Source organism: Penicillium antarcticum, assembly GCF_028974205.1.
Source record: "Penicillium antarcticum strain IBT 31339 chromosome Unknown utg000001l_segment0_segment0, whole genome shotgun sequence".
NCBI lineage: Eukaryota > Fungi > Ascomycota > Eurotiomycetes > Eurotiales > Aspergillaceae > Penicillium > Penicillium antarcticum.
In genome coordinates this window covers 936,187-958,731 of record NW_026695299.1, presented here as the reverse complement: position 1 = coordinate 958,731, position 22,545 = coordinate 936,187, and the positions used below count along the sequence as shown (strand labels likewise).

At 50.5% G+C, this 22,545-nt stretch overlaps 8 protein-coding genes across 8 annotated transcripts; 5 read left to right on the top strand and 3 right to left on the bottom strand.

Annotated features, from left to right (window-relative positions):
* Positions 1 to 3,147: 3,147 nt before the first annotated feature.
* Positions 3,148 to 3,869, bottom strand: N7508_000357 (phosphoribosylglycinamide formyltransferase; the record flags this gene model as incomplete). Its single annotated transcript, XM_058458442.1, has 2 exons — positions 3,148 to 3,387; positions 3,459 to 3,869. The coding sequence occupies 2 exons, from the start codon at positions 3,867 to 3,869 to the stop codon at positions 3,148 to 3,150; spliced, it is 651 nt and encodes a 216-aa protein (XP_058324664.1).
* Positions 3,870 to 4,647: 778 nt separating this feature from the next.
* N7508_000356 (RING-H2 finger protein) lies at positions 4,648 to 7,312 on the bottom strand (the record flags this gene model as incomplete). The annotated part of the gene is made up of 4 exons (XM_058458441.1): positions 4,648 to 4,785; positions 4,845 to 5,120; positions 5,178 to 5,765; positions 5,807 to 7,312. The coding sequence occupies 4 exons, from the start codon at positions 7,310 to 7,312 to the stop codon at positions 4,648 to 4,650; spliced, it is 2,508 nt and encodes an 835-aa protein (XP_058324663.1).
* A 648-nt stretch (positions 7,313 to 7,960) lies between these two features.
* N7508_000355 (uncharacterized protein) lies at positions 7,961 to 9,241 on the top strand (the record flags this gene model as incomplete). The annotated part of the gene is made up of 1 exon (XM_058458440.1): positions 7,961 to 9,241. The coding sequence occupies one exon, from the start codon at positions 7,961 to 7,963 to the stop codon at positions 9,239 to 9,241; it is 1,281 nt and encodes a 426-aa protein (XP_058324662.1).
* A 341-nt stretch (positions 9,242 to 9,582) lies between these two features.
* Positions 9,583 to 11,220, top strand: N7508_000354 (uncharacterized protein; the record flags this gene model as incomplete). The annotated part of the gene is made up of 1 exon (XM_058458439.1): positions 9,583 to 11,220. One exon carries the CDS (start codon positions 9,583 to 9,585, stop codon positions 11,218 to 11,220), a length of 1,638 nt encoding a protein of 545 aa, XP_058324661.1.
* Positions 11,221 to 11,665: 445 nt separating this feature from the next.
* On the bottom strand, positions 11,666 to 13,874 carry N7508_000353 (VPS9 domain-containing protein; the record flags this gene model as incomplete). Its single annotated transcript, XM_058458438.1, has 2 exons — positions 11,666 to 13,526; positions 13,588 to 13,874. 2 exons carry the CDS (start codon positions 13,872 to 13,874, stop codon positions 11,666 to 11,668), a joined length of 2,148 nt encoding a protein of 715 aa, XP_058324660.1.
* A 305-nt stretch (positions 13,875 to 14,179) lies between these two features.
* On the top strand, positions 14,180 to 15,960 carry atg15 (triglyceride lipase ATG15; the record flags this gene model as incomplete). Its single annotated transcript, XM_058458437.1, has 2 exons — positions 14,180 to 14,347; positions 14,404 to 15,960. 2 exons carry the CDS (start codon positions 14,180 to 14,182, stop codon positions 15,958 to 15,960), a joined length of 1,725 nt encoding a protein of 574 aa, XP_058324659.1.
* A 1,561-nt stretch (positions 15,961 to 17,521) lies between these two features.
* On the top strand, positions 17,522 to 19,194 carry fgaCat (catalase easC; the record flags this gene model as incomplete). Its single annotated transcript, XM_058458436.1, has 4 exons — positions 17,522 to 17,543; positions 17,604 to 17,656; positions 17,711 to 17,890; positions 17,944 to 19,194. The coding sequence occupies 4 exons, from the start codon at positions 17,522 to 17,524 to the stop codon at positions 19,192 to 19,194; spliced, it is 1,506 nt and encodes a 501-aa protein (XP_058324658.1).
* An 806-nt stretch (positions 19,195 to 20,000) lies between these two features.
* Positions 20,001 to 21,815, top strand: N7508_000350 (putative MFS alpha-glucoside transporter; the record flags this gene model as incomplete). The annotated part of the gene is made up of 2 exons (XM_058458435.1): positions 20,001 to 20,327; positions 20,427 to 21,815. 2 exons carry the CDS (start codon positions 20,001 to 20,003, stop codon positions 21,813 to 21,815), a joined length of 1,716 nt encoding a protein of 571 aa, XP_058324657.1.
* Between the last annotated feature and the right edge of the window lie 730 nt (positions 21,816 to 22,545).

The window sequence follows — 22,545 nt, the reverse complement described above, 5'->3', positions numbered from 1 at the left end:
ATCCCCCCCCTATTCGCCAGTGTTTGCCTATTTGCCTGTTTGCCCCTTGAAGATCAACTATTTTTGTATCTTTAGTCAGGAACTACAAAGCAACACTGGAGATCTCCACGGATCAACCTCGGGACTCGGTGATTACAGAAAAAAAGAAAGAAAAAGAAACAAAACAAAAAGACAAAAAAAGGGGGTACATGGACGATCCCCAAGCCACAGGGACGTGGAAATCCAAGCAATATCCGGGATTAGGGCTTGGCCGGCTCCATGCAGGATGCAATTCTGGAGAGGATCCTGATCATAGCGTCTGTCAATGGATCTCTCCCGGCCTCCCCGAGCGCTTCCTGGTTACAAGATCCATTAGAGTGACTCTGAGTAGATTACTTTTTAACCTCGGATCCGTTTCGTATTCGGGTGTCTCTTTTAATCTATCTTCTTTGAGTTCTTTTTATGGATCTGCAAACTCTCAATAACCAGAATGGAGATGTCAGAATTTCCTCTGAATCTTGGCTTTTTTGCCCTTAACTTGTCGACTGCTGGTGGGCCCAGAATTGAGTCGGTGATTATCAACTGCTAAGCTCCGACTGATACGAGTCCGGTGCGCACGGAGAGAGCATGAATAATAGCGTTTGAACGGACTCTCCCGCTAGGACATCTGTACTCGGCAATTCTGAAACCTAGCAGCGCCATCACAGATTAAAAAAATGCCGAAAACGTTCTTTTGACGGAGATCGGTCCTAAGTGGAGGCGGCTAAGGTGGATTGTGGGAACATGGTCCTCATGCCGGGAGAAACAATAGTCTGCACTATGATTCATGGTCTGCCTAGGGTGGGGTGGTCTTTTCTTTTTTTTTTCTGTCTTTTTTTCTATCTACTTTTCCCCCTTGACCTCTAAACTATCGGTGTGCTGATCTCAAAAAATGACACAGAAGAGGCAATATTTGGAACCCCTTTTGATTCGCGGGGAGGAATATTCATCCGAGTTCCCATCCGGCAATGTGCCTGATCGACGATGGTTTGACGGAGAAGGGTGGGCCTGATACAGTAGATCGAAAAGAGAAGCACTAAAATTTCCCAAGCCTTAGATCGACTCCATTGTCGGCTTAAGTATCTCAATGTAGTTGGAAGCTCCGACGTTCAATGCGCATGATCACTGTACAATTTTAGTCCAAGGCAAGGAATCAGGGGGATAGATGGGGAGCGGAAATTGCAACCGCCGTTTTCCCGGCACGAGATTCAAGGTTTCAAAGCTCGGAACACATGTAAATCTGTACATCTAATTTATATTGTCTGGGCCGTGCACATTCTCCATGTGGGAGAGGTGACTCGGGCTAAGCAGACGCTAGCTTCTTGACAGACTGTGGGCCCTGTGGCTTTGCTTGAGGAAGGTCCTTCTGAGGCTCCCGAGGAAATTGTTTTCCTCTATATCTCCTGAGAGCGGTTAGTGTCTCCACTAGTTCAGTAGCCCTAGAGAAGAGGAAGGTTCTAGGAGGGGCTGTCTACCAAACTCATTCGAGATCAATAGGCAGCAAATATGGTTCTGCGGGTTGGAGATCATTCAGAGCTGATTTCCGAGACGTGTGCGTTGAAAAGGGATTGAATGCAGGGATCGACTGTCCTCCAACCTTGTTGAATCATCATATGAAATTTAATCTACAGCAATCGAATTGGTCTCTTGCATTTGTTTCTGAATGAAGTATGTGTGGTCTGGTACATGCAACGGTGTAGCTCGGCCCGTGATCCCACGAGCCCTCAATTGGTCAACGGCACGGGCTAAATTGTACTTTCGGGGCTACGATTGTTGAGACTGATTGTCCAGTTCCTAGAATAGAAGTCCTTGTACCATCTCGGGGCTGCTATTGATGCAGCACTAGTTCTATCTAGCTAGCTCCAAATAATCATGGCGGCCTATAGTCCAACGTGGACTCGCAAGATCATAGCAATAAAGTCCGGTAGGCGTTGTCGGAATGGTCCATACATAATTTATAAAACAAAGAACCCACAAAGATGAATCAAAACCCACGGACGCCGCCGGTAGATCCAACCAGAAGGGGCCATGACATCGGCCGATCCCATTGACGGACCATTTAATTGAGTTAACGCCAGTGAAACTGGGGGCCCAAATAGACCCAATCCTCCACCAGCATACTAATGCCCAAAACAGGAATGGCGAGCGTGAGTGACCCAAGTCTTGGGAACTGGGTTTAATCTATCACCTCGTAGGCGCCACGATCATAGGCCCAACGGCGAGGGCCAGGGTTGCAGCGCTTCTGCTTGCCCACCTTTGCTCCCCGGTGTGTTGCACTGCATATGCTGGTACAGTACTGAACCCCCCGCCCCGTTTTCTGTTCTTTTTTTTTCCCCTTTTCGGGCTCCAGCCTCTAGGCTGCATCGTATATCTCTTTTGCTGGAGATCTTACTGGTGCCGGCATATGCACTTGCAGGCCTCGTACTAGGGGCGCTACTTGGACACGTAAATGGGTGTCGCGTGGCTTCGAATGATTGCCCGACAGGCAGTGGGACACACGCAGTCAGGCTGGTTCCCGGGGCTGGTTGGTTCCCATCTTGGAACTATCCAAAGAGAGGTTAGTACGGAAGACGCAGAGAGTCATTAGTAGCTCCTTTCACCCTAGCATGTGATGAGAAAGTGACCGGCGAGATGGTTGCAAATCCACAACCCTGTAGATTATCCAGCGATCCTAATGAGCTCTGCATGGTGACCCATTTGGCGTCTGATCTACAGGTCCCCTGTCTCATTTCCGCTCTAATTACCCTGAGACCATGCAATTTACTGTTCTGGACCCTTCGGCTGTCTCGGCTTGAACAGCGATGTGCACGTTCGGCCGTCCCTCGGCTCGTTGTAGTGATACTGTCTGATTTTTACCTCAATGTGGCCCGCATCCCGAGCTCAAGAGTGAACTGCAGGTCCATGTGATGTATTATCAATGGTCTCTTTTTGTTCTTCTGCAATACAAGAGAGATAAATAGTCATAAATCGTCAACAGCCAGACGGTGAGATCATATTCGGGATCTTTAGGCCCCCCACCAGTAAGTCGATCACTGGTTGGCGGAATGCAGATCGAGAAGCCTGTCCCTTCGTCCGATATCCAGAATTGTAGTGTCATAGACACAGGGGTATTCATGCACTAGATCCTTTTTATTTCTGGGCCAATTCCTTGAGCACCAAGTCCACTCCTTCGATGACGACTCCCCACTCGGTCTCGTGGACTCGAGTCTCAAAGGTCTCGAGGTCTTCATCCTGGCCCTTGCGGAAAGGGATCTCCTTCACAAGGATTGGCTGACCCATGTCCACCTCAGAGATGACATCGTGGATCATAACACCAGTCTTGTCAATCTTGCCCTCCAACCACGCAGCATGAGCGCGGTCAATCGCATTCTAACCAAAAAAAGAGAAGATCAGCAACGATTCCAACTAACAAGACCTAAGATTCAGAAAGGCCGACTTACAACACCGTTAAAAGCCCCAGGAAGCGCTGGGTGCAAGTTAATAATCCGAGTCTTAGCAGCCTCCAACGGCTCCAAGAATTGCGGCGACAGAATATGCATGAAGCCGAGACAAACCACCAGCTCAGGCGAGTCAGCAAGGATCAGCCTCGCCAGCTCAGCATCATATTCCACACGCGCAGCCTGCACGCCCTCCGTCGTTGCGGGGTGCTGCTTCTTGTACTTAACAAGATTGTGGTATTGCGTAGGAATGTTTGCTTTGCGTGCGCGCTCGAGACCGAATGCGTCCTTGCGGTTAGAGATTACGCGGACGATTGTTGCGTTGAGTTGGCCGGCGGCCACTTTGTCGATCACTGCTTGCAGATTTGACCCGTTGCCGGAGATGAGGACTGTGACGCGGATGGGGGAGGACATGGTCGGCGAGTTTGTCGGTTTGTAGTTTTGGCCGGTGGGTTTCTGGGTTTGCGGTTGATTTTGTGGAAGTAGTAGGTCCCGCGGTTGCTAAGGACGGAGCAAAGGTTTGTCGATTGAAGCTTGTTGGGCGGCCGCGTCAGGGTCAATTGGGTTTTGCGGCGACTGATGAGGTCTGAAATGTTATCTGAGGATCCCAGAGAATACAATACTAGACAGGCCCGTTGGCGGGGAGCTGTTGAACTGAAGTTTTTTGGAATAGCTGAGTCAGCCGCGGGGCAGTGCGCGGAGCAGCGGAGCGGGAACTGGAGATGTATAGAGGTGAGGGCTACGGAAAACGCAGGAATCAAAGATTGAAATTTTATTCCATACCCTATGTTGATCAACGTGAAAGTTTCCAGCGCTGGGAACATATCGGTCTTTGGCCCAGAGCTAATGAATGCGTCATGGAAATGCGAGCCATGCCAAAAATACTGGGCACGCCTCAAGAGACTTAAGACCACAAACAATGAGAACGGCGCTGAAAATATCGAATTTGAAATCCAAAGCCATCATTTTCGAAGGCCCAAAAAAAAAGAATCCAACATAAGAGGCATAGGAAATAGAGGCATGTGAAAAAACACCCATGAACAATGCGCAAAAGAACTGCAAAGGGGATATCCATAAACAAATCGTTAATCTAAAGAGACGCTTCATGCTAAAGCTGAAAAGAGAGAAGAGTTCAAAGCTCAAAGTTGAGCAGTTCACAAAGCGTAGATGGCCATGCTTGGAGTGGAGAGGGCTAGACAGCTGCGCCATCTGGAGCAGGAGCAGGAGCAGGAGCAGGAGTAGGTCCGGGGGCTGAGTTTCCAGTGCTGGTGGTTTCATTTACACCTTGACCTCGGCAAAGGGGACAAGAGTTACGCCCAGTAGTCAACCACTAGATCAGAAATTAGTTCAACTGTAAAAACCAAAGCAAATAGTGGTAGAGTGACAAACCTGGTCGATGCAGTCTCTGTGGAAGACATGCTTGCATTTATTCAGTTCTCGGACCTCTTCCGCCACTTCGTAGTCACTCAGACAGATCAAGCAACGCTCCCCATCTTGAATTTGAATGGCGCCAGCGCCATCCACGGACTCTGCAACCAAGGAGCCGCCATACTCAACAAGGCGGAATAGTCCGCCTGCAGAGTTGACGTCGGCCTCAGAAGCAACAGGGGGTTTAGCTGGACCCAACAGTGACGAGAGCAGTATCATATCCTCGTAGGTAGGGTTCTGTTCCATAGTATCAGTAAATGAACTGCCAAGCAACCAAGGTAGGAGAAATCTTACATCAGTAAAAAGGCTTGGAGTGGTCAAAGCCGGATGGTTCTCGGAGAGATTGGTTCCGACAACATAGATCAACCAACTACGACCCCCGCTTGGTGGAGGCTGATCGGGCTCAACCATGCCATTGCGCCGGACAGCACCAGAGCCCAGTGCCCGATGACGAGCAAATTCTGAATCACTTCGGCGTCGCTGATGAGCGTAATTGAGTGTCGAAGGCTCTTCCGTGGACCCTGGCCTTGGCCGTACTGCCTGGCCCGCGTGTAGATGAGGCAAAATATCCGAAGCAATTGCCGAGGCAGAGGACGGTCTGCGACTGGGAGTAGAAGTGCCGGAGGACACAGCAGACATACCTTGATCAGCTGGAGTAGATGGTGGAGGGTGGGGTCCCGGAGGGCTGTCTGAGAAGGCAGAAGGGGGGAAGGATGGGAACGCGGCACGGGGCCCGGCATCAGATGATCTTCTGGAAATACTGTGCCCTGATGGACGAGATGAAGCCCCAGTGGGGGCATGGAGTGGCGCATGGCCCGGATGACGGGGGATAGGTAGTCTGAAAGGTGGCTCTCCCCGTTGCGTCGAATCACCCATGGCATCCTGGGGTCGAGGAATAACATTGGGTGGCAAGAATGGCAGACCAAGAAGGGCATCCAAGCCAGCCCCCCGGGACCTGCAGGGGGAGGGCCTTGTTGCTCGGTGCTTCCATTCCCGGCAGGGACCGATCTAACACCAACCACAACGAGGGTCACAGTTCGTCCTTCGCCTTCCGCAGGCTCGTCAACGTCCATTCCCTCGGGGGTTTGGGTGCCGGGATCGCCACGGCCGTTCGCGGTCGGTTCTGGGGCAACTGGGCCTGCTGGGGAATCTGCATTGGCAAATCGGAAAACACGCAAAAAATTGACGGGAGGCGAGGGTTCTTCATTTGTAGAACCGCTCGGTCCTTCTCCTCCCGCAGTTGGCTGGGCTTGAGCAGACGTCGCGTGCTGTAAACTCTGGATAAATGTCTCCAAAGAACCATCTATTCCATCATTTCCTAGAGCCTGGATGTTGGGCAATGCAGGGCCAGCGGTACCGGAGAGCTGAGCGGCGATGGCCGCTGCAGCGAGCTGGAGAACTCTTGAGAGAGGAGTTTGCTCCTCTCGTCGCGCGTTTCTAGATTGTCTCGCTCGCATAAGAGCAGGCAATCGGCGCATCAGAGCAGGGTTCGGGTGGCCAGGAGGCGAGCCGGCTAACGGGTCCCCTGCCTGAATGGCTGGTTCCACAGAATCGAGTTCATGAGGTGGTTCGCCGAAATCCAACCGAGTATCCATTGCTCTCTCATCGAACGATGGATCCGACATACGACGCGGCGGGTTTGCGTGGCCCTGCACGTTAGAGTGCGGTTGACCAAACATGTGAGAGATGGGGGAGGAAATCGAATTTCGAACACGGCTCAATCGAACACTGCGACGCCAGGAGGCTCTCGTAGGCTCTGGAACCGAGTCAGCGGAATCAAGATATGACGGGTTTCCAGAGACATCTGGTGGTCCAGAGGATCCCGAGCGAGGCGGAATGAAATAAGGCCCTCGGTTGGAACGACGTCGAGTAATTCCTCTTGAGCTGAGCGATGTAAAGGGACTGAAGCGACCACTTGTGTGGGTCGTCTCCGACCTTGGAATAGGTCTAGTGACTAGCCCATGTCGGTGTGCATGACCCTCGGCCGGGGTTTCTTCTTGACTATTGAGCAGCCCACGGATGACTGAATTGGGAAGCAGCCTAGACCCTAGCCTGGACATAGTTGATTGCCTCCGAGCTGCCATTCGAGCAAATGCCGCAGTGCGTATTTCACGCGATGGCAGTTCAAACTCTGGGTCATCCTCCTCTTCGATACTGCGCATGGGTTGCGAGATTCCACCGGAGAACCGCGTGGGTTGGTGCCATATGTCCTGTGCTTCATTTGTCATCTCGAGTGTAGCTTGATCGCCTCTATTCGTATCCATCTCGGCACGTTGCGAGAAGCCACCCTCCCCGTTGTGTTCAGCCGCCTGCCTATGGTTCATGTCTTCATCCCTCGTGTTCGAGCCACGGTCTACCGAAAAAGGTGAGAAGCGTTCCGGATATCTGGTGTCAGGAGGTTCACGTTGTGTAGAAGAGGACTGTCCCATAGTAAAAGGGTGGTGAGAGCAGATCGAGGCAGAGGGAATGTCAACAGCCGTTCACTGCCATCAGAAGACCATATAGATAATAGTGGCAGTCTTAATTAAGTCAAAGTGATGTTGAGACGATGAAAGTAACAACACAACAGGTTCGGCGATATCAACGGAATATTTGACGTGTTGTCGGGGGTCTGGTGCGGAGGCGGATGGTACGCGGGATGGATCGAGTGAGTCTGTATGTGCAAGACGGTTGGGACAAAGGAGTGAAATCCGATGGGCAGTTGGCACGGGTTGATTCGCCTGCAGCTAGATAATGCGTGAGACAATTTCACGTCCTGATACGCTTGATACGAGCCACTGCGACCATGAGCCTGAAACTGTCTGACAGCCCAGGCACCGAGAGAAATAACCGCCGAGCGTATCTCGGGAGCCACCAGGGGATAAGAGAGTAAAACCCAAGAGAGTAAGAAGGTAAGGAAAGGGGGACAATGGAAGATAAAAAGGAGAGAAAGAAGAGGAGTTGAATGACTTGATAGACGATAAGTGATGTTTGCCTACTTTGTTCGGGTCCCTTAGTCACCACTTTCTTCACTTCCGTCACCTTCCACTGACAAATGCGACATCCCACTGGGTTTTTATAGAAAGTCTTTATGGCTGATGGCGTCTGGGCCTTCGGCTTCGGTCTTTTCTCTACCACTACCGCCATGGCTCCAGCCATCTGGCACGCGTGTCTCTCAATATGATCGCCAGAAACGCAGTGCAAAGTGGAGTGAAGATGAGCTCGATGGCGAAGAGTCTGATTTCGCCTCCGCTACGGAATCCGAGCCTGCCGGGCCACCATTGGTGTTGACGCCAAATGAGTCTCATCAATACCGAATTGCCGGTTTCCCCTACCACGCTGAGCTACCAGGAGGGAATTTCCCCCATCAACCGGTCAAGGATGAAACTGTCACAAAGGTGAAAGCTTCAGGTCATCTCAAAGCCTTGGCGAATCTTTCGCCTCCTATTTACCCTCCCCACTCTGTTCAGGAAGGCAATATTCGCTTTCAGCATCTAGGTGTATTGACAACAATCTTACACCGATGTATGCTCCAAGGTGACTATGCCCGAGCTGGAAGGGCATGGGGCCTGATTCTTCGCGAAGAATACAGAGGATTTCGGATGGATGTCCGCAACGAAGCAAGGTGGGGAATGGGCGCTGAAATTTTGCTGCGGCGAGATCAACAGGTAGCGCCGACTAGTTCTGGTGCCAGCAAGGCCGATGCTACAGTCGCAACACCCTTGACGTCTACCACCAAAGGATTTGCGGAGGCCAAAGAATATTATGAACGACTCATTCTCAATCATCCATACATGAAATCATCACCACACTCCATATCTTCTTTACACTTCTATCCTGCAATGTTCGGGCTCTGGGTGTATGTCAGCCAGGAAGAAAGCAACACCGCAAGGAAAGATATTGCTACTCGCCAAGACGAATCTGATGGATTTTCAGACGACGATGATCCAGAGGCTGAACTTGAGCATGGTCAGACGCCAAAAAAAAAGGCTGTTGCCGCTATTTCTAAGGTCAGGTCACGAGAGTTAGAGCAGGCCCAGCAAATTGCTGCACGAATGGACCAACTTCTTAGTTCCCCCCCGTTCTCTGACTCCCCCGAACTGCTGGAGCTTAGAGGAATGGTATCACTCTGGATTGGTGACTTATTCGTATTCGCACTAGCAACACCCATTGAGGAAGAGAGTGACGATCCCGATCGGATGCTTATGGACGAGGCTCCAGGTTCTCTTGAAGCGAGACGCGCACACAGGGTTGCAACCGAGAGAAAGACAGCAGAAGTCCAGAAGTCTATTGAGTTTTTCGAAAAGGCAAAGAAGCGAGGAAGAAGTGTTGCCTACAATTTGGAAAGTCTTCATATCGATGATGGCGTTTCAGTTTAAGTGTTTAAGTGAATTTATATGGTGAGATGGATGTTGTAACATTACTCGGAGCTTATGTTGCACCAATATACCCCCAGAATACAAACAGATTCCTATTCAAACGATACCACATTGACATCGTGTAGTTAAAACACCTAGATCAACATTGACATCAAATAAAACTTATTACCCTAGATGAGCCCGAACTATTGTGTGAATTGAGTGGCACGTGACCTCGCGGCAATGTCGCGTTTGCCCATGTGCTCAAAGAAGACACTGCTTCCCCGTCACAATTTCAACGTCGGTTGGGAAAAAGCTTCTTTTGCTCATTCCCCCTACATTTCATCATCCTCTAAGTAAATATGGGGGTGGGCGACTATGTCCACTCTAGAGAAGCTGGGCAGCCTCGAGCCCCCGACAACGGTGCGGCCCAGTCGCGCCAGCAACGTGCAGAGCAGGCCAGAGTCGATGTGCCTCCCACATTAGTTCATCCAAGCAACACAATTATCAATGGGAGTGGTGCTGCACTAGAATTCCCTGGAGCATCTCAGTTTCCAAACCAGCCCCGCACTACTCCCGCCCATGCGCTGCAGCGCGATGTCTTTGATACTGATGTTGAGGCGATTGATGATTCAACTGTCACCGGAACGAGTGTCTCTGGATTTGAAGATAACAAATCCCAAGCAGCGTCAAGTACGAATGCTGCTTACACCAACCCCGATCCACAGCCTACGTATCAGACCCGACCTGTTCGACTTGCCTACGGGTCTAACTGGTATGATGGCCGGGGTGGCCAAGTCATGAAGACGATGGGCTTTGACTCCGATGACCTTGTGGGCTTCGATAGCCCGATGACATCTGACGCTGGAGACGACGAGAAGACTGATGAAGTAGCCACCGGCTGGCAAGCGTCACACAAGTCGCGTACCACAGAGCAGCCGCTGAGCAAACGCTTGGAAAGTTTTTGGTCTCAAAGCAAAAAGAGGACTTCTTCACGCCAGCCTGTCAATGTGGATTCCGACCCCGAGCGGCAGCTGCAGCCTCAGCCCAAACCTCATGCCAAGCCACGAAAGTTGGGCCAAATGCTCCCTCCTACCGGGGCTAGAAAGGTTGTTCTCCCACCCAACGGATCTGCCACGCCCAGAACCCGTTTTAGTCCACCAAAGCCTTCCCTGCTTGAGCAACTCGACCAAAAGCTTGATAGATCACCCACTCGTCAGAACTCTCAGCCCCCGCCAGAACTTGGCCGGACACTCAGCATAACGGGCTTCCAAACCGACAGTGACATCGACGGTAGTGGCAGCGATGATGGCATGGACCACACAATTCGTGCCAGTGGAAGACGAGAAAGTGACCATTCCCACAATGTCTTCGATATGACCAGTCTGACGGACCTGGATGCCGACGAAACAATGCAGGACCCCTTCTATACCAACGCATCTACAATCAACGAGTCTACACACGAACCTATGCACGAGCCTACACACGAGCCAATACATGCTTCCACACGTCCCCGCCGCAACACAGTCATCCGTTCCAAAAAGCGAGAACTCGAAGCAGACTATCCCCCAGACCTGCTGTACCAGAAATCCTTCTCCGAGCTCCAGGCCGAGCCCTTTGAAAAAGCCCCAACACCACCTCCTCCCCCAGTTCAATCACCTCCTTTACCTCCAAAACCATCCTATATCCCCGATACCCAATCTCCCAAAAATGCCGTCTCCCACTTGCTCCGTCTTTCCGAAGAAGAACGTCAGGCGTATTTATCCCAGATGTCTATGGATGAATGGGAAGACTGTGGTGACCAGATGATAGACCAGTTCACCCATCTGCTATCTGAAATGAAGAATCTTCGCCGTGCCCGTCGCCGTACAGCCGCAGTCTTTGAAGCAGAAATCAAGCGCCGCAATGACCAAGTCGAGGCTCAGACCTCAGAGCTGACGAATAAATTGACCGAGATGAGAAGCGGTGGTGCAGAGGTCTTGCGCGGACGCAGCCAATGAGTTTCATGATTTCCGGTTTCTCTTCCTTCTTTCATATGCTTATGGTGTCTGAGACGAGAGTGTTCTATTCCCTAATTACCCATCGCGAAAATTGACCTTGACTTGATCTCTATTCATGTTTTAATACCCCTATTTATGTCATTTGCATTACTATCTCATCGTTTGATGGGATATTACGAGGGAGAATATGAAGTTTGTAATCATGTTTTTATTGGAAAAGGTTACTCTCTGCTAAAATGATGTATGATATCGAGATTGCATATCTCACTCGCCAAAACAATGCAATCTAAACCTTTATTCGCCCAGATGACATGGGATATGAGATACCTGAGATGACGCCGTTACTAATCAATGATGCAAGAATGTTTCAAAGAGCTTTGCTCGGCTGAAATCCGTATGAAAAGCCCGAATAAAGCCGAAAAAAGTTGAATTAAGTTGTGAGATCTTATCGAGACTCGGCTGGTTTGTATAGTGCAGCTGCTAGTCTTTTATAGTCTTCTAGCAGAATAGCCACATCTCCAACTCGAAGATCGCGCGCATCCTGTGTCTCAAGGAAGCGCTGAATCGGAGGGTCCACTTTCAATGCTGAAGTGGGGAGAGGGCTGGCTGCAGCGCTGGTGTTGTCGAATGAGGCAGGTGATGGCTTGAATCGGTCAAGTCCGGATGGAGAAACGGATCGGGCACCGGGAGTCTCTGGTGCACGGCCGAAGTTCTTCATCATACCTGGAATGTGGTTCAGAGGGTTGAGAGTGTTACCAAAGTTCCGCATTGATTCCAGCGGAGTGGGACTGTTGGCAGAGTTTAACGCAATTTCCTCTCTGATTGATGTGGCGATGGACTTTTTGCTGCTTGCTTGCGTTCTGGTGCTGTCTACACTCCGATCACGAGAGGCAGGACCGCCACTGGAAAGCCCGGTGAGTCTTGAATTGCTGCGTGGTGGTGTGCTCTCATCCACGGATACGGAGTTGATCGCTGCAATCTCGTCCTGTGTTAAGTTTTGGTTTTCAGCAGAGACAGGCGGCATGGTGACTAGACGCCGAGCTTCAGCCAAAGTCTTTGGTAGCGCGGTGCCGGTTCCTTCTGGTCCGGACTGCATTTCCTTCAGACGGCCAAATAGGAAATTAAAGCTGCTGTCCAAAGTGGCGCCAATATTCTTCAAGCCTTGGTCGGCAGTAGTGCGAACAGCGTCATTCGCAGCCCCTAATACCTTTGAAGGAGGTTGGAAAAGGTTGCTGAGACGGCGCTGCTGCGGTGTTGGAGAGGGCCGTGTTTTGGGCAATGTTGAAGAGACAGGTTCCTTGGTATCTGGCTTTGAAAGCTCTGGCAAGGCTGATACAGCCGTTATAGACAAAGTTGTACTTTCTTTGGGTGGTCGGAAAGGATCGGCATGTTCAGACAATGGCGTCGTTGTCGTACTTGGAGTTCTGACAGGCCCATCCTGGAGCTCATCGGCACGTAATGTAGAAAGATCAACGTTTTCGAGGAAACTGATTGCCGCCTCGAGGTTGGTCAAGCAGTAGGCGGTTTCTCCATCAAATTTACTTGAAGATCTGAACCTCTGGATGAAAACCAGGTTGCTGACAATATTGATTCCTTCTGGTGGACAAGTGACAAGTGAATAGATCAAAGTCGGTAGGATCTCATCTGCAGAAGAGGAAGATGGCAAAAGTTTAGTAAGAGCATCGACAATTGCCTTGTGAGCTGCGGCAAGCTGTTGGAGCTTTCCAAGAGGATATTTGTAATCGTTCATCTTTGCAAGATAATCCCTGGCCTGGGCAAGGAATTCATTCGCTTCATCTTGCTTCTGCTGATCGATGGAATCAAGGTCCAGGTCAATTCCGAGATCCTTCAAGTTAATGCCGACTAGCAGCAGAGCTGCGGTCTTGGATCGCAACTTTTCGTCTCTAACATCATCCAATGTGCTTTTATGTCTCCAGAGTTTGTCATAGACAATCTCGCAAACTCTTCGTTCGGCGGCTTCTTCCAATGCGCCTCGTTTGTTTTCCAGAATTCTACGAGCCTTTCGCTTTTCAGCTACCTCTGAAGCAGTCAGCATTTGGCGACCTGAAGCCGCTGGTCTGACATCATCCTGGGAGCGTTTGCTGCTCAATTTTGACAGCGCAGTTCCCCGCGGGGGTTTTGTGGGGACCTGAGGTGACAGGTCTCGGTTGATGCGAGATATGAGGGCGGATATATGAGTGGCTATGTGAGTCTCGGCACGGCTGTAAAATACTTGGAAAAGCTCGGAAATTTTATCGATCGTAGGGGGCGAGTTGTGAACTTTGGCACTCAAGGAATTGACGAACCTAGCAAAAAAGCTTGTCAGATGTAATGTTGGAGCTTGATAACCCAACTGACCAAACTTACCGATCTGCCAAACTGATTAATTCGATCGGAAGCTCCTCTGAAGGATCCTGCAAGCTTCTTGAAAGCACAAAGCCTTCGTCTGCCTGCCCATCGCCGACGTTGCCAGAGTCCGCAGAGCCCCGTCGATCGAACACGTCAGGACCTTTCTCCTGCCCCTCATTATGAGCCGATAGAGTAGTTGGGGTGTCCTCTTGCTCTGACAGAAAGGGAGGGGGCTTCACTGGGGTATCCATTCTGGTGAATTGTGAAAATGAAGGCCCAGAGCCACTATCAGAGGGGCCAGACATTTTGGGTAGGCACTAGTTGCGTGTCTCCGCTCTGTTCAGCTGATAGGCTTGTGTCGATCACCTGAGCTCCCCCCGTTATACATGTACATGTATGGCTTCTGCCTTGGAATGCAATAATTGACCAATTCAAGAAGAGACCTTGAAGATATCTCATTGGAAGTTCCCACCAAACTAACAAGATCACGGGGATCACGTCACGGTACTAGTCACGTGCCATCTCCGCAATGCGTCACTTGATAAGGTGACTGACCGATAACCCGATAGGCCCTTGACTCCAAGTCTCCAAGTCTCCTTGATCATCCATCATGTCTCGCAAGCGCTCATGGCTTGGACTGAATGTCCAGAGCCTTCTATTATCAGCTGCTGTACTATCAACTGCTGCCTCTGCCTCGGTTTATCCATCTCTTCAAGCTCCTATCATCCCGCCACAGGCACCTTTGGGATCCGAGAGTACACCCGAGACGCATGAGTTTGTAAGTTACGCCATGCCAACCTCCCCATTTCATTTGCCCTGTACTGACACTGTTAGTCTCTACGGCACATCTTTCACCGCGGCTCTTATGAACAGCCCGATCTCCATGTAAGACTCGATGTCAACGCAGATACTCGGCTTTGGGCTGTATCTGAGGATGGCGATGAAAACGAATATGTTGCGTCAGAGTTATCTCTACTTGCCTCTTCAAGTCCGCTCACGATACAGCGGTTGGCCGATCGACGACTTCCGGTGATCGAGGGGCATTTGGCCACTGCACGGTCTTCTGGCTCTGTGGCCGCCTTGTCTGCAGATGAGTGGGTCATGGACACCTTGCAAGGGCCAGATATTACAGACAAGAAGACAGTCTTGACATTCGCTCAGATGACCGCAAATGACTATATCGAGGAACCTGGGACGGGACAGTGGCACTCTATACACGGCCATTTCAACTACTCGGGGAGCTTTGGTTGGCAGAAAGATGGGCTCAGAGGGCACATATACTCCGACGAAACCAATAGCACTGTCGTGATCTCGCTGAAGGGTACTTCGCCGGCTCTTTTTGATGGCGCGGGCACCACCACCAACGATAAAGTCAACGACAATCTATTTTTCAGCTGCTGCTGCGGCCAAGGAGGCTCCTACTTATGGAGGCAAGCCTGCGACTGTCAGACTGCTACATTTACAGCGAACTTGACCTGCATTGTTGAGTCTATGAACGACGAAAATCGTTATTATAAAGCTGCAATTGAGCTCTACTCCAATGTTACCGAGCTCTACCCGGATTCAAATATTTGGATGACAGGCCATTCCTTGGGTGGCGCAATGACTAGTCTAGTCGGGTTGACCTTTGGGTTGCCCGTGGTCACGTTTGAAGCTGTTCCAGAAGCTTTGCCGGCAGCTCGGCTTGGTCTCCCAAGCCCGCCTGGATACGACCCAAGACTTCCGCAAACACGGCGGCATACCGGTGCTTATCACTTCGGACATACAGCAGATCCGATATACATGGGTACCTGCAACGGAATAAACTCGATCTGTACATGGGGTGGTTATGCGATGGAGTCAGTTTGCCACAGTGGACAGATTTGCACATATGACACCGTCGCAGACAAAGGATGGCGTGTTGGGCTGGGTACCCACAAGATCGAAAATGTGATATCCGATGTTATTTTGAAATACGACACTGTACCGAAATGTGTGGAAGACGAAGAATGCTTTGATTGTGAACTCTGGAAGTTTTTCCGAAGTAATGGCTCTGAGATCACGACTACTACCACTACCTCAACAACCACCTCCTATACCAGAACATCGACCTGCAAGACCCCTGGGTGGTGGGGGTGTCTGGATGAAAGTACTACAACTACTGGCACCACCACGACGTCTCCGACAAGTACAGTAACAACCACAACTTGCAAAACTCCAGGTTGGTTTGGGTGCAACGATCCTACGATCTCGACTACAGCAACTCCGGCGCCCATAGTCTCGACGACTTTACCCACGGTAACTGCAACGACTACTACTTGCAAAACTCCTGGATGGTTCGGGTGCAATGATCCTACCACCATCACCACCACCATGCCGACCCCTACTGAATTTGACTCGATTCCTACATAGTTGATCTACCGTACCATGCGGCTGATAATGGACTACTGGGGTAGCTACCACAGCATTCACGTTGAACGGCAACCCCCGTCGTCCTCGCCCTCTCACTCCCGTGCATGCCTTCATAGCATATTCTCTGCTTTCATTTGCTTCGACCAACCTGCTGGGCTGAGAATCCACAGGCATTAGATATACCCTCCCACTTCTGTGATTTATTTGTTTGCTTTTACCATCGACTTTGCACTTCCTCCAATATACAAGCCAAGATATACGATCGACATGTGAGCGAGCATTTTGTTTCTTTTCCCCCTTTGGTTCCTCTTAGGTTCCAGATGGGCACGATACTACTGGCGTTATCTCATTGGATCCCTGCGTCTGTTTCGCCATATCCGAGGTCATCGAATCTGTTTGCTGTGTCATATTTGGAATTGACAATTTCATGTAACAGGAAACTACCTGGATGAACCCATACGGAGAAAGCCCATTTACTGTAGGACTATTATTACTAGAGTTATCAATACATTCATCGAAATCAAGACCATCTGCCAGTCATTACAAGTAAACATCAGGTTATACGTACTTTCTTTACTATTACTAGTATTATCGCCACTGGCTTGCCATCTAAGATTAAACTTATGAGACGAGTTGTTCATCCCTGCTCAGAATCATGGCTTTTGACAATGACTAGGTCAATGTATGCTTAATTTTCCGGGCTATCTCCGATCGGCAGAATTCCGCTCGGAACTCGGAGATTTCCGCGATTGATCGCCTGGTCGGCCCATTATTTATGGTAGGCAACTTGGCTGCAGGAGCCGTCCACACAAAATACAATAGAGCAGCTCATTTGTAAAAGACAAAAAGCCTATTCATATTCATACGTGATGTAGCCAGATGTCTACTGATACCACTAACGCAGGGTCAATGATGAAATGCGGTAGAAAGGGGAAGCTAAAGAAATCATAGCTTGCCAAGCAGAAAAAGTGTTAGCAAAACATTGGCTCAAGTAGTCTGCAGGGTGATAGGAACTTTGCTGTGTACTCGAAGAGTAAAATTTAGCCCTTGCAGGATTCTATAGCTGTTCCCGCTGTCAATTCGGAACACGAACAGGAATGACCTGCCTGAAACGGATCAAACGCACGACAAAGCTCTTTTCCACTTCGGTCTAGCCCGAGTGCACTTATGAATCCATGTTATTTCCCCTCATATTTTTTGAGATCTCTTCTTATGAGATATTTTCGGGTAGCCAACCGATGCACAGCATATGTCTTAGGCAAATCGGGTAGGATACCGACTATAGAATCTACTCATGCTGCATTGTAATGCCATGGGGGTGAATAATAGAGGTTCATATCAAGGTTTATCCGTTCTGCAGATCCAAGCAGCCAATCAGTAACGGATGATTCCATATCAAAATACCCCGTGGGTCTAAATTGCTTCATCGGGTTTTTTTCCTCTCCACCTAGCGTTTGCCCTGGTGTTTACTGAATACGTAAATAAAGCCCCGCTGTGTCCTCAGGATTCCTGTTTTTTCTTTTCTTTCGTTTTTCCATTGACTGCTAGACGAATTGCCAACATGGGTCAAGACAATGAGCCTAGTCAGTTGGTACCTCTACTTTCACTCACCAGAAGCTCTAGCTAACTTGCTGTTCCAATAGAAACCTACCGCGACAGTGAGACTCCGGTCTACACGGCCTCCAATGGCTGCCCGGTATGCCTACCTCTTCTCTTTGAAAGATATGACGTGATCTAAGTATACATACAGGTCATGGACCCCCAGGCCGCTCAGCGCGTTGGACCCAATGGCCCTCTGTTGCTGCAGGATTTCCACTTGATTGATCTCCTCGCACACTTTGACCGCGAGCGCATTCCTGAGCGTGTGGTCCACGCCAAGGGTGCTGGCGCCTACGGCGAGTTCGAGGTTACCGACAACATTAGCGACATTGTATGTACCGGCTATGATATCGATGGTAGATATTGGACTTACAACCTACACAGACTACAATTGATATGCTGAAGGGTGTAGGCAAGAAGACTAAGATGCTCACTCGTTTCTCAACCGTCGGTGGTGAGAAGGGATCCCCCGATAGTGCCCGTGATCCGCGTGGCTTCGCCATCAAGTTCTATACCGAGGAGGGCAACTGGGACTGGGTGTTCAACAACACTCCGGTTTTCTTCCTACGTGATCCTGCCAAGTTCCCAATCTTCATCCACACCCAGAAGCGCAACCCCCAGACCAACCTTAAGGATGCCACCATGTTCTGGGACTACCTGTCTACCCATCACGAGGCCGTCCACCAGGTTATGCACTTGTTCAGTGACCGCGGAACCCCATACTCTTACCGCCACATGAACGGGTACTCCGGCCACACCTATAAGTGGACCAAGCCCGATGGCACCTTCAACTACGTCCAGATCCACTGCAAGACCGATCAGGGCACCAAGACCTTCAATAACGACGAGGCCACTAAGCTCTCCGCCGAGAACTCCGACTGGCACACCCAGGACCTCTTCGAAGCCATCCAGCGCGGCGATAACCCCTCCTGGACCTGCTACGTGCAAGTCCTTAGCCCCGAACAAGCAGAGAAATTCCGCTGGAATGTCTTCGATCTGACCAAGGTTTGGCCACACAGCGAAGTGCCCCTGCGCCGCTTCGGCCGCTTCACCTTGAACAAGAACCCGGAGAACTACTTCGCGGAGATCGAACAGGCCGCCTTCTCCCCCTCCCACATGGTCCCCGGCGCCGAACCCTCTGCCGACCCAGTCCTCCAATCCCGCCTCTTCTCCTACCCTGACACCCACCGTCATCGCCTGGGAGGCAACTACGAGCAGATCCCGGTCAACTGCCCGCTGAAGGCCTTCAACCCTACTCATCGCGACGGCCCCATGAACGTCAACGGTAACTATGGCGCCAACCCCAACTACCCCTCCACCTTCCGTCCCATCGCCTACAAGCCCGTCAAGGCCAGCCAGGAACACGAGAAGTGGACCGGCGCTGTTCTTGCCGAGCAGTACCCCGTTACCTCGGAGGACTACGTCCAGGCCAACGGTCTGTGGCAAGTTCTTGGCCGCACCCCCGGCCAGCAGGAGAGCTTTGTCAGTAACATCTCTGGTCACCTGTGCGGCGCTCATGAGCGCGTGCGCAAGGCTACCTATGAGATGTTCCGTCGTGTTAATGCCGATCTCGGTGCTCGCATTCAATCTGCTACTGAGGCTAATGTGTCTGGTGCCCCTCCCGCCCGCCTTTAGAGGAATTTATCGACTTTACTAGACTCTAAATGTGTTCAGATGTGTATATAAATACCAATATCATGACTTATGAAATGTCCAACTCTTATCTGTCTAAGGTTACACTAGGTAATCCCCGGAAAAGTTTAACTTTAGAGTTTTCACCACCTTCCAGGGTTGCCAATATTGTTTATTCTATACTCCTTACCCCTATAGTCATATGGAATCCATTAATCTATGATATAATACAGAATGAAAGATAGTCGAAATATAAAGATCTGAGATGGCTGCAAGGGTTATATCGGAGGAATGCCGCCACGTGGGGTTGAGACCCTGTACATGTACTCCGTACCCGTAAAACATGCAGATCAGAACAAAGCCACGGCTGGACCATTAGCATCTAGCACAATCCTAGTTACATCCTCCACTAACTCCCTGCAAGAGCAGCAAATCAATTGGGGTGCCATCGAATGTCACTGACCCATCAATTGCCCCATCCGGTCTCGCCAAGCTTCTCATCCCGCGAAAATTTGCCCTGGACTCTTCCTGACTTTCCCCGCCAATTCGACTCTTTGACCTCTTATCCTCATTCACTCTAGTTCCTTTTTCCCTCAATTACCCTCGGAAGGCGTTAAAAGGGAAGTTTTCGCGGCTTGCGTGCTCGTGTGCGATGTTTCCTGCACTGTGGATACTTTGATTTTTTCTCCCCTGATCTTCCGAGCGATCCACTCGACCTGCAACCCTCTTACTCGACCAACTTTCCTTCCACCCTCGAGCGTCCATTCTTGCGTTTTTTTGTTTCCGGTGCTCACCTCCGCCAATTCACCATGGCCGACCCCAAGGCGCAGGATGCCATCACCCCGGTGGAAGCGCCTCCAGACTACAAATACCCCAACTCGTTACCACCCTCCAATGCGTCAATGGAGAAGGTCATTGAGAATGCAAAGGCCGCTACAAGTAAAGAGCAGTCCATGACTTTGCTCCAGGGTATCAAGTTGTACCCCAAGGCCGTTATGTGGAGCGTGCTCATCTCAACTTGCATTGCCATGGAGGGTTACGACATCAGTTTGGTCAATAACTTCTACGCCTTCCCCCAATTCAATCGCAAGTATGGTCAGATGCTGGCCGATGGCACATACCAAGTTTCTGCATCGGTATGTCGATCAATTCCAGATTACAAGTTTCGTGCTGGGGTGGCTTTATTTGCCCCCGAGAGAAGAACTACGAAAACTGACAATTACTTCGTTATGTAGTGGCAAGCAGGTCTGAGCAACGGTGCTTACTGTGGTGAAATCATCGGTCTGTTTATCAACGGTTGGGCATCCGAACGCTTCGGTTATCGGTACACTATCATGGCCTGTCTCATCCTCGTCAGCGCTTGGACAACTATTTTCTTCACGGCTCAGAATGTGCAGTCCCTGCTCGCGGCAGAGATTCTTTGTGGTATTCCTTGGGGTGTCTTCCAGACTTTGACTATCACATACGCCTCTGAGGTTTGCCCCGTGGCTCTGCGAGGCTATTTGACAACATATGTCAATTTCTGCTGGGGTCTTGGTCAGCTTATCGGCATCGGTGTCATCAAGGGCATGTTGAACCGGAATGACGAATGGGCTTACCGAATTCCCTATGGACTTCAATGGATGTGGCCCCTGCCTCTCTTCATTGGGATTTGGCTTGCGCCAGAGTCCCCGTGGTGGCTAGTACGCAAAGGCCGGACCGAGGATGCGAAGCGTTCGCTTGAGCGATTGACCAGCAAAGGTACCGATTTGGAATTCGATCCAGAAGAGACCGTTGCCATGATGGTGCACACTACTGCCCTTGAAGCCAAGATCACCAACGGTGCCAGCTATCTCGACTGTTTCCGGGGTACCGACCTCCGCCGCACCGAAATTGTCTGCATGGTCTGGGCCATCCAAAACCTTAGCGGCAACTCCTTCTCCAACTACTCCACCTACTTCCTGGAACAAGCCGGCCTGAGCTCCAGCAACTCCTACGCCTTCGCCATGGGCCAATACGGCATCAACATGGTCGGCGTCTTCGGCGCCTGGTTCCTCATGACCCTCGGTATCGGCCGCCGAACCCTATGCCTCTACGGCCTTTGCGGCCTTTGCACAATGCTCCTCATCATGGGTTTCCTTGGCCTGGTCCCAGAAGACCACAAAGACCAAGCCTCCCTAGCAACCGGCGCCATGATGTTAATCTGGGCCCTATTCTACCAACTCACAGTCGGAACGGTGTGCTACTCCCTCGTCGCCGAACTCTCCACCCGCCGCCTCCAAATTAAAACCGTCGTCTTAGGACGCAATCTGTACAACATCGTCGCCATCGTCTGCGGCGTCCTAACACCCTACATGCTCAACCCCAGCGCCTGGGACTGGGGCAACTACGCCGGTTTCTTCTGGGGCGGAATCTGCTTTCTTTGCATTATCTACACATACTTTCGCGTCCCCGAGCCGCGCGGCCGCTCCTTCGCCGAACTGGACCTGCTCTTCGAGCGTGGTGTCAGTGCTCGCAAGTTTGCCACTACCCAGGTTGATGTCTTTGATGAGACTATTGAGGGTCGCGTCATTGAAAATTACCGCGCTGAGAAAAATAACCGCGAGGAACCCAGTTCCCTCGAGAAAAACGGTCCTGCCATATGATAAGATGTGTCTTATGTGATACGAATATTTTTGAATCTCGCTCTCGGGCTAGAGATTGATGCCTGGGCGCTTCTTGCATGTATATAGCCTACTTTCCTACAGTAATAGCATTAATCTATCTAATCGTCATTGATTATCAAGATTTATACAATCCGTAGTTGTAGTCTGTTTACTGGCTGCTCATAGCATGCCATGTATTGTAAGTCCTGGTTTGGCCCCTTGCTATGTCATAGTGGGCCTGATCGTGCATGGGGCTGAAATGTTTTCGTTTCATCCCCCACTCTCACCTTGGACATCATCATACTTTGTCCTTGCATGCGACAAAATTACATTGGAGATATGAATGTTCTCTCGCGATGTCTCTAGGATCGTTACCAAGATGGCAATCTGTCCTGCTCGGAGCCACAACGTTCGCCAACACTGCCTATCATGAGACGACAATACCCATAGCCGTGGTCATGACAACGATAATAAGCGCCATGCTGTTCTTCCGAGTAAAGCCTTCCGAACACTCGTGGTTTGAGTCAACAGAAACTGATATTTTGAAAGTTTGAATACGCAGACGTAAGCGTGATATCAGCACTGGCAGTACTAGAAACCCCAACCCAAGTAATAACCGAACCCGCCCACAAGACCGATATCCCCGAAAATGGGAAACTTGAAAACGCCGAAATTTATACATCCCCAAGAGAGGGACCAGAAGACACACGACAATTCCTCCGAAATTTAA